This window comes from Embiotoca jacksoni, unplaced genomic scaffold, assembly GCF_022577435.1.
Source record: "Embiotoca jacksoni isolate LCO1_2020_lvr unplaced genomic scaffold, fEmbJac1.0.p SCAF_2, whole genome shotgun sequence".
Lineage (NCBI taxonomy): Eukaryota > Metazoa > Chordata > Actinopteri > Embiotocidae > Embiotoca > Embiotoca jacksoni.
This window is the reverse complement of record NW_027185340.1, coordinates 14,430,378-14,443,840: the sequence shown is the minus strand read 5'-3', so window position 1 is coordinate 14,443,840 and position 13,463 is coordinate 14,430,378. Positions and strand designations below refer to the sequence as shown.

Below are 13,463 nucleotides of genomic sequence, written 5' to 3'. Positions count from 1 at the left end.
GAAGTCTTTCATTTGCTCTAAGAAGGTTCAACATTTAACATGGCACTATGCTAATGAATTTTTAACACATTTTCTTTTGATTATCACAGCGGTGTTGTTTTCTAATTGTGTAAAAAAAATTAAAAAAAAGACGGAAAAAAAGAAATCACCTCAGCTTGACATCCACATCCATTAACAGGACTAATAAAAAAGAAATGGTATGGATAACAATCACCATTCTTCAATCTAAAATCTCATGTCACAGAGTTCAACAATCTCCGGTTTAAAAACAAATGAATAAACCTGGGTCACTTCCGACTGCTGGAAAATGTTTAATGGGTTAATGCAGGCATTCTTGCAGACAACAACTTCCATCTGTTTTGCTTCCAAACAGTTTCAACATCTGAACATGACGCTGAATGATGAGTAATATCATGTAAAAATGATGCTACTCTTTTTAATTTACAAAATCCTCCGAAGTGTCTGTCACACCACACTACATACAAGACGGACTGAATAAACATGACAACCCCCCCCATTCAAACACAGAATAACATTGCCAGTAGAAGTGATGCTCAGCATCCTACAGATATCCAAGCATGTTAGAGGAAATTTTTGCACATACTCAATTCATTTAATTCTGCACAAATATGTCAGATAATTGCAGAAAAAAAAAATTGTAAAAATAAAAAATAATTGGTACTTGGACACTTTCTTTTGACAATAACATGACCATGCATTAGTCTCTCCACTTTTAGTTAACCACAATATATTGAGAATATATAATATTTGCAAGTTGGCAATACTAAAGAAACAAATTCTCAAAATTTTATCTATAACAGGTCACAGACGTATGATCTGGAATATGTCATTCAAATGGGAGACTGAGTAAATACTTCCATATACTTCCAATGGTTTTATATATTAGGGCCAAAGTACAGACGCTTTTCCGTCTTACATCTTTTACATGGATTGACACTGGGTCTTCATAATGGCAGATTACTATTTTCCCCCACAAATATGCAATAGAACGGACTTTCTTGTACACTGGTCTTCTGAAGATGGTTCAACTGTCATTTACATAGAAATGGTGCCATCAATATGGGGCATACGCATCTTTTAAAAAGTGTAAAGAACTGACCTTGCACTGAAAGTGTTCATGCTTTTTAATGTCTAGTCACAAAACGGGCTAAACATTACAAATATATAATATTTCCCATTTAGTTAAACCTTTGTTACGTTCCTATAGAACTCCATATCAAAATGACTTTTCATGGGAACTAGTGCAACCTGGAGGAGGCCTGGTCTTTGTGACAAGGCAGGCACAGAGTAAAATAGACAAAGTACTCTAGAGCAGCTCCAGAGCAATGGCAGATATATTAAGGCCATTTTGAAAATTACAGGAAAAAAAAAAAAAAAAAAAAAAAAAAAAAAAAAAAAAAAAAAAAAAAAAAAAAACTGTAGCAGACAGCTTGGCTTGCTACCCGGGCTGAACAAAATTCAGTTGGGGCAGCAAAGCAAGCAAGCAACACCGATTGAACCAATTTTTTTTTCCAATCCACTGATGTCAGTCTTCCACGTACCAGCCTCCCCACATCCCTGGCCAGAAGTCTCCACTCTTCTTAATTCAAGTGTGTTCAGTTTTGGTGGAAATAAGAGTGGTACCCTCACTAGTCCTTCCTTTGTAAACCCATGCTTCACACCTCCAGTAAAGTCCTGGGGCACAGTCGAGCAGTCAGGACTGTTTTAGACGCTTCCTGGGAAGACCAAAGGGTGGGCACTGTGCTGAAGCCAGGGCACGGAAGGCTTCGGCTACCAAGTGAGGATGGGACTGGATCATTGACTTCCAGCCTGCAGTCTCCATTATATCTGTAGCATGACTGTAAGCACAGGCAAAATGAAGTTAACACTCAGACGTGATAATCTGCACATTAAAAACCAATAAGCATAAATGAGATTGTAATGACAAAGTAAATAAGGGGGATTTGATTTGCGAGATGCATGACAAACTTGAAAAGGGCCATTAGTGCCTTCTGCACACATGCGTAAACTGAATCGGCTGTAGGATTAGAACGCCTGCACACGGCGAGTACAACAGACAAGTTCAACATTTCAAGGTGTCCTGAAATACTGCACTGCATCATCGAAAAGACAAACTTCCCACAGCGACCACCTCCCTTCTTTTTTAAAATTCTACAAATATTCCATTTCCACGGTTTTATCCAGGTACAAGTCTATTAATAACTTGGATACAAAGATATGGAGCTTCAAACTGGAACGGCAAATAGCACTCTGTCTGCCTGGGCTAAAACAATGAATTCTAATGCATCTGGTTGGGGGAAGAGATAAGAGCGTGTTATTAATCTTGTGTCACATATATCAGCTAATTACATACTTGCTATTCCAGTTCTTTCCATCTTTACAGCCCAGCTGTCTCAGGACACTGCACCTATGGCAAAGAGATAAAAAGGTAAGCATTCAGGGCTGGTAAACAGAAATGGCAGCAGGAATTTATCACTGGAGGTTCTTTTTTTTTGTGTGTTGTTTTTTTTTTTGCGATACTTGCCTGTTGATAAAATCTATGGCTTGTGCTTTGAGCTGTTCGGCACTGTGCAAGTCAGCCAGGATGAGGGTGTCGGCCACATTCTCCACTGAAAGGCTGTTGCACAAGGCCTCTTCACACATGACCTTTAAACGCTCTAGAGCATACTGGGGAGGGGAGGGGTGGGGGTGAGGAGGGGTGGGGGCAGAAAGCAGCGGTTAGAGCCTGGATGTAAAATGAATCCCTACGGTTTGACGTTTTCTACCCCGAAAATACATAAAAACTACAGGTGCAATCACTAACTGAAATTTATAATGATTATATATCCAGTAGGAAAGCAGAAAATGTGACCAGGACCCCAAAATGTCCAACCAGCAGGGTCCAAACTTACACACTTTAAACTACAGGGCAGATGCAATCTATCATTTTGGAGGGGAAAAAAAAAAAAAAAAGGTAGTCCCTCATTACAGTGTTCAGTTAAAACTCATCCATCAAATCAACAATCAGCACAAAACTCAGTACATTTTGCTCACCCTAAAAAAAAAAAAAAGAAAGAAAAAAAGGAGGAGATCTGAGAGGTGAACTGGGGAAAGATCAAAAGGGTTTAGGAGATTATAAGAGGCTTTATAACACCTTCCCCTCCTGATTTATTACACGTGAAGCAACATTGATCATAAATACATTTTTCATTGGTGTTGTACTGCACTGTCATAAAGTTACGTTCACAACAAAACAATGCCTTAAAATTGAGGATTTAATTGGCATAAAGCCCACTTCCAATAATTGTATCCCATTTCAGCTGCACGATGATGTTTCGATATCAAGGTAGCAGACCAGACATTTTCTTTACTGGCCCGTGCAGGTCACTACAGAATAGAGGCTGCATCAATGACCACACACTTCTGACCCATAACAGTTTGAAGATCTGCATTGTTTATATTCATGATGTTGTGCATGCACACACACTGTGCTGGATAAGCACGTTTTAAAATGGGGAGAGGCTGGGAATACAGAAATACACGCAAAAACAAAACATGTGGACCATCAATACTGAAATCACGTTACGTTAGACGCAGGCTAACAGCTGTATAATTACAGAACCGAGCACATTAGGCCTTCAGCCTCATTTGCTCACACACAGTGTTGTCTCTCCCCTCACCCCCGTCCACGGCGGTGCTGCATCTGGTTACCGTTTCAGAGTTCCCGTTTCACTGTTTAAGTGACCAGTGTTATTACTACCCCGACATAATACCTCGTAGTAATAATATCATTAAAAAAAAAATATTTTAAGAATAGAAAAGTCGATACACACGTGAAGGTGTACACAGGGGATTCATTTCAAGTTGGGACTCTTACTTCAAAAAAGAATGTCCAAATTCACAAAATGCTGATTAAACCAATCACTGCCAGAAAAAAACAGAGAGTGCACGCCGGGCCTGCTGTACGGGCAGAGCATCCACACCAGAGACTGGCCCAGTCTGCTAACATCCACTTTAGCTCTGCGCTAACTTGAACGGTGATGAAATAATTCAATCATGCAGCCCTTTTCCAGACTTTGCAAACGTTATCGGACAGAATGCATCAAATTCTGAAAATGAAAGAAGTCATTTGTTGCGGGTTGTGATGCCTTTTGCTTCATTAATCCAGTGTTGCCCAGCCACAGCGAGCAGCTACAGAAGAGGCTAAAGCAACTGTTTTATGACTGGTCGAACTGGCAGGAGACGACAAAAGTTTCACACCGCAGGTTTAAATAAAAACGGAGGTCATTTTGCGTGATATTGCCAATGACAGGACAAACATGGGGCGTTTTTCTGGAGGTAGATGTTGGATCAAACATCAGCAAAAGTGTCAACTCTTACTTTATCCGCAGCTGCCAGCAAATTGTCTGCCATCTTCTCCAAGTTCGGGGCCTTTCCTGTGTAGATGAAGCCCATCATTTCCTTAAAAACATCTGGATCCACATCACTGATGTCAACACGGTTCTGCAAAAAAAAAAAAAAAAAAAAGACGAGAGGTTTTCACTCAAATCAAAAATATGGACGACAGAAGGTGACGACTTCAATTTGCGTTACGGTGAGTTTTCATTGAAAATATGACAAATGTGCAAAAGGTAGTAAAGTCCTGCAAACAACAAGCAGTTATAAGAAGTTGCTCTTACCTTTTTACTCTCCTCCATTTCATGTTCAAACATAGCATTAAAGACCGGTGACCTCGCTGTCAAAAAAAAAAAAGTACATAAATAAATGTATCATTATATTAGTCGTAACATAAGGCATGTTAGTTTTGTCAGGGTTGTCAGTATTAATAAGGTGCTACCAACATCAATGTCACATGATAAAACAGTTCTTCTGCATTAAAAAAAAAAAAAAAAAAAAAACTGCAGAAAACATCAATACCGAACTGTTAGAAGACGACAATGCTGCAAAATTCACTGCGCTGGCATCACTAACGCGGTGTCAGTATTTCTCCCCTGAGCACGGCAGCTGCCACCATGTCTAATGGAGATGAGCTGAAGAAGAGCGCCGGCCTCTCAATCTCCGGGATCCCACAGTCATCTGGGTCAAGCAGGGCCAAGCAGGGGTAGCGGGGTGGATTTGCACCCGCTGCAGAACTAGGCCGCTACAAATCAAGCCAGGAACACACACCCTCGGTACCATTTCGAGGTACTTTGGGCTCTTCGCACGAGGCCATTAAGAAGAGGCATAGACGTGTCCTTTTATGGCCATTTCTTGGGCTTCTACTACCGTTGTAGCTCGCTAAAGTTCTGGGGGGGGGGGGGGGGGGGGGGGGGGGGGGGGCTCGGTGACGTCTTACCTGCAAGGATGGATTTGTGGGCTTTGAACTCCTGCCCACCCACATACAGGCTGCAGTCTGTGAAGCGTGAGCACTCCCACAGGTTCCCCAGGTCATCGGACAGCTGACACTCCGGTACCTTCAGCATGTTCATGTTGGACTGCCCCGAAATGTTCACCGAGTCCTGGACAACACTCACCTGTATAAAGAGAACATCAAACTGAAGCTGCCTCATCGAGCTGAAACATTCAAATAAAAACAGCAACAAATATGTCTTGCTGCATAACGGAACAATGTAATTTACTGTATGTTCGATTTCCTCCTTTTAGAGCGTATTATCCAGACTGGGGAACCTAGAGTGGGAGGGACTCTTGCTTTGCGAAAACACAACCACTTGAAAGCAAACTTAATTAACTTTGCTGACACACCTAATTGATGAGAAAAGGCATTTTGTCTTTAATTTGAATGTAATTTGTTTATCAAAGTGGCAATTTCCCTGAAACTGTGGAATCTCTGTGGAGCTGCTCGGCCAGCCCACTCTAATCCTGGCAGTATTTAGCCAATTGCATTTACATCAAAATTCATTGACACCTCATTTAACTTGTCCGTTGAAAGAACATTTTAAGAGACCTTTATTCTTGTTGACATGCTGAATTCAATTATTTCCAAAACAAGCATCATTGTAAACGATGCAAGATGGGGTCGGTATTTCTCTCGCGTAAAATAAAATGTCATTTGAAACAAATCTCAACAATATGTTGCACATCAGCATAAGCTCAGGTGTAAACTAGTCATGACAAGAATTAGCAGAGTCAGTCCATTAAAGGTTAGCTCTATATTCCACTGAAGACGGTCCATCAGGTCGCGGTTTTGTTCCGTCCTCTGCCCGGCTTCATTTTCCACCGGCAGCGTTTATAGATGCTGTGTCTGCCCGTTTTATCTTACTTCCTCATTGGGTTACGTTTTCTTGATTCCTGTGCTTCTATCGGGGGGGAAACGGCTTCGTTTTTGTCCGTTTTGTGGTGATTGTTGTCTTTCCTACTCTGTGCTGCAGCCTACAGACAGAGTTAATACAGCCAGCTGTGTTTTAGTCATTAAAAGCATGAATCCTCCTTTTTTATTGCGTAACTATTTCACATACTGTGTCTGTAGCGGGGGGAGAATGCATTTCCAAATTGAAAGACCGCGGGTTAGACGGTGATGTAGTGACGTTTTTTGTTTTTTTTTGTTTTTTTTTATGACCGGGAGTTTGCACATGGTTGTTTTAATTTGAAAGTGTTCCCAGAATTTGATTTTGTTTCTCGATAAACTTCCTACCCAGCCGATCTGCTCTGTTCGAGAATGCCGCGGTCTCCGAGCGGCTTCCGTCAGAAACAGACTTGCTGCCTATCTTTAGCGGAGCAGCACGGCGAGCCGCTTCTGGGACGCTGGTGAGACGGACCTCGTCGCAGCCGGTGGGATACGAAGCATCGACTTTAATGACGGTGATTCACTCCGGCAGCTGCGTCGGAGACGGAACGCGTCGCACGCCGAACCAGTGGAAAACAGGCTTTACACTTTGGGTATACACACTTCAATACAACAGTGATTTGATTTCGATGCCCTCTTTACATATAAATCTGTACAGGTTTGATGCAACAACTTCAACATCTATATGCCACCTACATCACAGCAGCAGCTCAGTAACAAAGCAGCACACAAAGACGGGAAAAGACAAAAACAAAAACCGACAACAGAAACATGAAGTTCGCCAAATGTCAGTTTATAAGAAGCAACCTAATTTAAATTAGATAATTTCAGAATTTTCCAATTTATGGAACTTTCCTTCCAAACGAGTGAGGAAATTGTGGCTCTGGGTTATTTGCAATTTGGGTCAATTCAAAACCATCATAAACAAGAAAATTGTCAGTGCTATTTACTTGAAGAATGACAGGAGAGCAGTAGTATAACACTGACCTCACAGAAGAGGGTGAGCTTGTCATCTGGTAGGAGTCCGTTGGCTTCATCAAGGAGGAAATCTCTTCTTATAAATTTTTTGAAGCCCCAGTCTTTGCCTTGGACAAATCTATATGCTCTTTGGCTTTCTGTAACCAGGAAGAAAAACAAAAACAAAAGTGAAGCATTATTATAGCCTTTGTTTGCAAGTTTGGGCATATGTGGTCTAAAAAGAACACAAACAATACAGAATAATTGGATATGATGCCGTTTCTGCTTCCGCTCACCCATCGCTTTTGTCTCCTCTCTTTTAGCATTCAACAAAGAAAACTTGAACTTTGCTCTGACTTCACTTTTTGGACAGCTAACAAGAAGTAAATACAATGACAGATAATCTTTGCTTTCATCATCAAGTCCCTTTGGGTTGACTCGCAGACACCTGGCAAATAAACAGAAAACACGGCACATCAGTAATCTTACAAACTTGAGAAGACAGTACTGCTTTTATCACTTTTGTCAAAACACAATGACGAGCGTTCAGGGGGAATCTTCTCTTGCTTTGACAGGCTGTGTAATAATGATATATGGTCAAAGTTCTTACACACAAACAAAACATACAGAATATCCAATTAGATCCATGTTCGTGTTTAAGGGAATTAAAAAAAAAAAAAAAAAACTGAATGTGGCAAAATTGAATAGCACAGATACGTTGAAAAAGCTAATGCATATACATAAATATGAACGCAAATTAAAAAAAAAAGTAATCTATGGTCATAGAAACCCTGCAAATAACAGCAGTGAGAAGTTTAACTTGAGTACTAACCATTTCATTTTGTCATTAGGGCCAGAGGAAAAGGTTGAGCTCTTCAACACCTCTCCCATTTCTTCTCTGCAAAAACTAAAGTTGTTTATGGTCCACATATAGGAAAATTTCACCACTTTAACCTTAGAACGAGGAGAAAAAAAAAACAAAACAGGTACAACCATCAGACCAAATATTGTCTTTTTAGAATACAGAAACATAATTTTACATGAATATGGAAACATCAAGATTTTGCAGTATTGCAAATTTACCACTTATAATAACAATGATTCTAAAGAACATCAGATTCCATGTTGGAGCTGAAATTTTACCATTTACATCCTAAATGATTTGACATTCTAAAATTTCATATTAGGAAAGTCACAATTATAAACCCGAAAAATGAATGAATGCTAAACTGCATTTAGCAGCCTCAGCTTCAGGACCCAGATGTTGTGAATGCTGACTTACTGTCATAGTTTTAGACACTTGTGTTGAGTGAAGCCATCATACATTTCATTAACACCTGAACTTTTCCCAACATGACATCTCCAATTCTCGGCTAAGAAATAATTTATCAACATAAAGAGGGAAAAAGAAGAGTAGGAATATGCTTGTTTTTTTTTTAAACAAGATGAATTCCATCACTTTCATGTGTGGAACGTGTGTCCATACCTGTGTGTAACACCAGCTCTCTGCCACAGGTCCACTTGACATCTCCCCGGGAGGAGGAGGGGTGGGAACCCGTGACATCACCGGCTTTGTGGTACCACTCGCTCACGTCCTTAATGCACTAATTGTTCCAAGAAAATAATAAGTAACATTATTTTTGCAGCATAAATTTCATCTTTTTTTTTTTTTTAAATAAATGGTTTAAACTGCCCGGTCAGAATAAGCTCAGCGATTTGAACTGAATGAATCTGAATCTGTCTGTAGTGTGAAATCACAATTTAGACTCGGTCTAACTGTGGGATTGGAGGAAACAAAGTGAAAATGCATCCATGCATATTGAATTGTATTTTATACATTTATTTAAAAAAATTACATAGAACCTACTTAGATGTGGAATAAACAACTCGGCTTCCGACAATTTATACTCCCTAGTTATGAATACATGACAATTTACATTCCGAAAGCTTCAGCAAAGCTATTCTCAAACTGATTTATGGAAAATGTGATATCGCCAGAAGAAATAAATGAAAACAAGCCCAAAAAAAGATAAATAAACAACAGACCAATCAATCAAAGGTATGGGCAGTCATGTTTATCAAAAAAAAAAAGTCCAAATTCAACCTTTCATTTTCACAAAGTCAAATTTTTTGGGGGATTAATTTCATCACTTTTCAAACAACATGGATTGAAGCAGGATTTATGACCTGTCCAAACAGCATGTCTAATGGCTGGATAGTGTCAGAAACCCTCTCTACCTTTTTTGTTGTCTGATAGGGTGCGGGTGCGCGAGAATCATTTCTTTAACTTTCAGCAACAGACGATCCCACATTTACACCTACTTCACAGTGTGATTGGGCAGCTTTGCCGATTTGGGAGAGGAGGGAGGTCTTTTACTTTATACTTTCTTTGTTATTCAACAATTTGTGGCACTTTTCATGTGTACAAACTAATGCAACACTAAGCATCTATTTGGAGAGACTGTCTGAAATTGTGTGCCGCCCCCCCATTTTTTTTTTTTTTTAAACAATATTGCATCTTCTTACTCTCTTTCTATCAGAGTGGCTTCAGGGTAACACTGAATCTCTTTGGTGAGGGCAAAGCAAAGAAAATGAAGGAACAGGTTGAACAACCTCACTGTCCTCAGGTCCCACCGCGAGCAGGGAAAATAACAACTAATTAAAACAAAACAAAACATAGTCAAACAAATAAAACTACAATTAAGGTAAAATAATGTTGCCAGGATAGTTACAAAATGTTCCTGGAGCTCCCCTCCTTTGCTTAGTTAACACTAATACCAAAAAGATTTCAGTCCTGGTTTACTACTAATAATCAATTTTCTATTAGGGGAAAAAAGGCATGGAGAGTGAACTCTTCACATAATAAAGCTGTGCACATAATACATGTGTAACTGGCAATACTGGACACCAACTGAGATAATCCGGTGAGGGTGGTGTTCGAGACAGAAGATCACCATGGCAAAGATATGAACTGCTGTCAATTACAGCAGTGCAGCTAAATATATGTTTACTCGGTACAGCTTACAGTCATATAGTATAAATGACACATTGTGCCTACAAAGCACAAGCTAACATGCGTATGGATTTTCTCACAACTTGAGCATTGTCTCCAACAGGATCGTTTTGTGTGCGAGGAAAGAGGAACAAACGTGGATTGCGGCGTAGATAATTCAACCAGAAACACACGGTGGGTAAACAACTGCTGATGCCGCACGGTCGGCTAACTATTGAGGAAAATTGGGTAGTTACTAAACGGTGTCATTCACTAAACCCTGGCTTTCAAACCTCTGCGGATACAAAAGGAAACGCAGCGCAACACGTCTTAGTAATAACAGACATTTTTGCCACGCAAACATGCCAGTTTCATTTCACTTAAACAGCACAAGTTCTGACAGCGCTCCACCGAAGCCGCCACAGAATCGTACTCGTTGACACAGGTACATGTTTCCTAGAGCCGATTCACACCGTTTCATATTATCCCATCATGTGACATTAAGAGGGAATACATTCCCTTTGGGAGTGTTAGGACATTTAATTTTATCTTTCTCACAAAGTGAGCTTGATATCAAAAGACTATAAAAGCCTTGTCATCCCTCCTATCAAGCCACCCTGGAATAAAGCATTTATATTTATTCTGAAAGGGTAGGGACTATATCCAGACAAATTGCTTGCTGCAAGAATCACAAAATAGAAAGTATCTCAAAGGCCAAACAATATAAAGGCAGAGAAAGAATGACACTGTTGAAACTACTCTTCAGTAAAAATGTCTGACTGTCCAAATTTGTAATATGACTGGGGTGTTTTCGGGTCCTAACTGTCTGAGCCACTTGTTAGATGCATTTTCTTTTATTTACACTGAAACTTTCTTTCGTTTCTTTTAGTTTCCAAAATTCGATTCGAGGCCAAAAACATATAAATTGTGAAATGACGTGGGCTCGTGCACGCAGGGACTTTAAAAGCACACCCGATGTTTCCGTTTGCACGTTTTACTCTCGAAACGCGCGTGAAGTATTTGTTCCCGAGTTCTCAGACAATTTCGCAAACAGACCTCGAGTTCGGCGTGCGCGGATCGACCCGCGGCGATTTTTTTGCGAGTTCAACAGCTACTTTTGCGCCGCGCGCGGCCGCAAGCGAAACAGCTTCTGCTTTGAATTTTAAATCCGAATCACGCAGCATCAGCAAATGAATTGAAAAAAAAAACCCTTCTCATCACCTCTTGAATGGTTGAAATGTACAGAGATGGAGATTTTTCTATGTTATCACAGGATCCTTCATGGCCCCATCTTCATGTGACACTCTAGAAGAAGAAGAAGAAGAAGAAGAAGAAGAAATTGACATTAGGCCTTAAAAAATTTAAAAAAAAAAATGGACCTGATCAACCTCTTACAAATAAAACCAAAAGTGTCAGTACGTCACAGAAACATCTGGAAATAAAAGCCACGTTACCTACAATAAACCACAGCTGCCGCTAAATCGTGAATGAGAAAAGACACCACGGGAACAATAGAGCTTTTTAAACAAAAAATAAATAAATAAATAAATAATAAATAAAAAAAAATCACTCAATAATGCCACGTTATTAAAAACGCACCGGTTCAGATAACATTAGCTCACATTTGGTGGTTTCGCCTTTTAAAGACGTGGCCGTGCTCGCTGTGAACTGGACACACACGTAAATAACTAAGTAAATAAACACGCGGTGGTACTTTTATCTCCCGGACGAGGCTGCAGGTGAAGACTCGGGCCACAAGTCTGTCGGTTAAATGAAACCAACTCGAAATTCACCTGCAACTTTTGTTTGGCTAACGCGTTAGCCGGAGCGACGCTAACCTCTGAACAAGAGGACGAGACGCAGGAAAGTTTAAACCATCCCGGTGTGACGGGGCGCCGCCGCCGCCTGTCCGGTTGTCCCGCTGCGGACGAGTTAGTACGATAATACATTAAAAATAATAATAATACAAACGAGGATCAGTGAAGCAGCAGCGACGTGTCGGAGAAACATCTGCTGCTAAAGTGTCAACATCCGTCAACACTTCCCGGTTTATCGTCGCAGCTACTTTTGAGTTCACGTTCAAAAGGAGAATCGGCGGACTTCGGTCCGTTTTTTTTTAATGTTTTATATCAGAAATTATAAAGAAAACAACAACAACCCCGCGTTCATGTTCACGTAACATTTAAACGCGAACTTTAGCATTCAGACCGCGACCAGCTAGCTTAACGAACACCGCGTTAGCAGTAAATCTGTCCGCGTACATCCACACCGTGAACCGGCCCCCCCCCCCCGGGGAGGAGGTGGAGGAGGTGGAGGTGGAGACCCGGGTTCAGTCGGTAACGTGCTGCGAACAGCCCGCGTTAACCGGTGTAAAACAAAAACAACACACACATAATAAAGAGGGCCTCCGCTTGGTCCCCGTGACAGGATGCTAACGGACGAGCTAACGATGCTAACGGTGAAACCTTCACGTTTCGGGTCTGAGCGGGCTAACTAGCAGCTAGCCGAAGCTAATCTCTGCACCGACCGCTCACAAAAAGTTTAAAAAGACGTGTTCGCGGCGTACCTGTCGATTTTATACTCCCGTATATACCGAATAACACATGTAGCTTCGTGTTAGACCTGCTCCTGTCACCGTCCGTTACTTTGAGCTCTTTTTCATTCAGTCTCTTCACAAGGTTTCTTTGTCTTAATTTATATCTGTGCTAGCTTACACTTGTGTAGCCGGACTGGTAGCTTAACAGGCTAGAAAATGCAGCGAGCGCGCATGCGCGACTTTCGGATAACGTCCTGCTGCATCTCAACTGCTGCTGTAATAATAATAATAATAATAATAATAACAATAACAATAATAATAATAATAATACATCTAAAGTAGCTTTTTAGCTCAATTTTGAATTTAATAGAACAGCATACTGATTCAAGACAATACAGACGACTAGTTTGTGTCCACATATACAGAAAAAATACTTATTTTACATGTTAGTGGCTTTTGAAAGGGTCCGTTTAAAAGGAGGGTTCTCACATAGGGTCAAGGTTAGAATTTAAGCATACAACACATTTTAGGACGCCCTCGTACAATGTTGAAATGTTGAATGATTTCAAATTGTACGGTAACTATTATTTTGAAATTGAAGTGTGTCAAAAATTGAAGTGAGTTCTTCATGGTTATGTGCAGAAAAGACAATGCAAACCCCCAAATAACAACCTCACGCACAAGTGTGCCCTTCT

General features: G+C 40.5%; 1 protein-coding gene across 2 annotated transcripts; it reads right to left on the bottom strand.

The window, feature by feature from the left end:
• Positions 1 to 295: 295 nt before the first annotated feature.
• On the bottom strand, positions 296 to 12,963 carry spopla (speckle type BTB/POZ protein like a). 2 transcript variants are annotated; one of them, XM_069154734.1, is made up of 12 exons: positions 12,799 to 12,963; positions 11,454 to 11,537; positions 8,727 to 8,844; positions 8,073 to 8,194; positions 7,537 to 7,688; positions 7,271 to 7,398; positions 5,336 to 5,513; positions 4,680 to 4,735; positions 4,381 to 4,503; positions 2,546 to 2,688; positions 2,375 to 2,428; positions 296 to 1,859 (listed from the first exon to the last, which is right to left on the bottom strand). In XM_069154734.1, exons 3-12 carry the CDS (start codon positions 8,802 to 8,804, stop codon positions 1,715 to 1,717), a joined length of 1,179 nt encoding a protein of 392 aa, XP_069010835.1. In that variant the 5' UTR covers positions 8,805 to 8,844; positions 11,454 to 11,537; positions 12,799 to 12,963; the 3' UTR covers positions 296 to 1,714. The 2 variants fall into 2 exon arrangements, with proteins under 2 accessions (XP_069010835.1, XP_069010836.1); XM_069154735.1 differs by lacking the exon at positions 12,799 to 12,963 and adding an exon at positions 12,071 to 12,495.
• Positions 12,964 to 13,463: the final 500 nt, after the last annotated feature.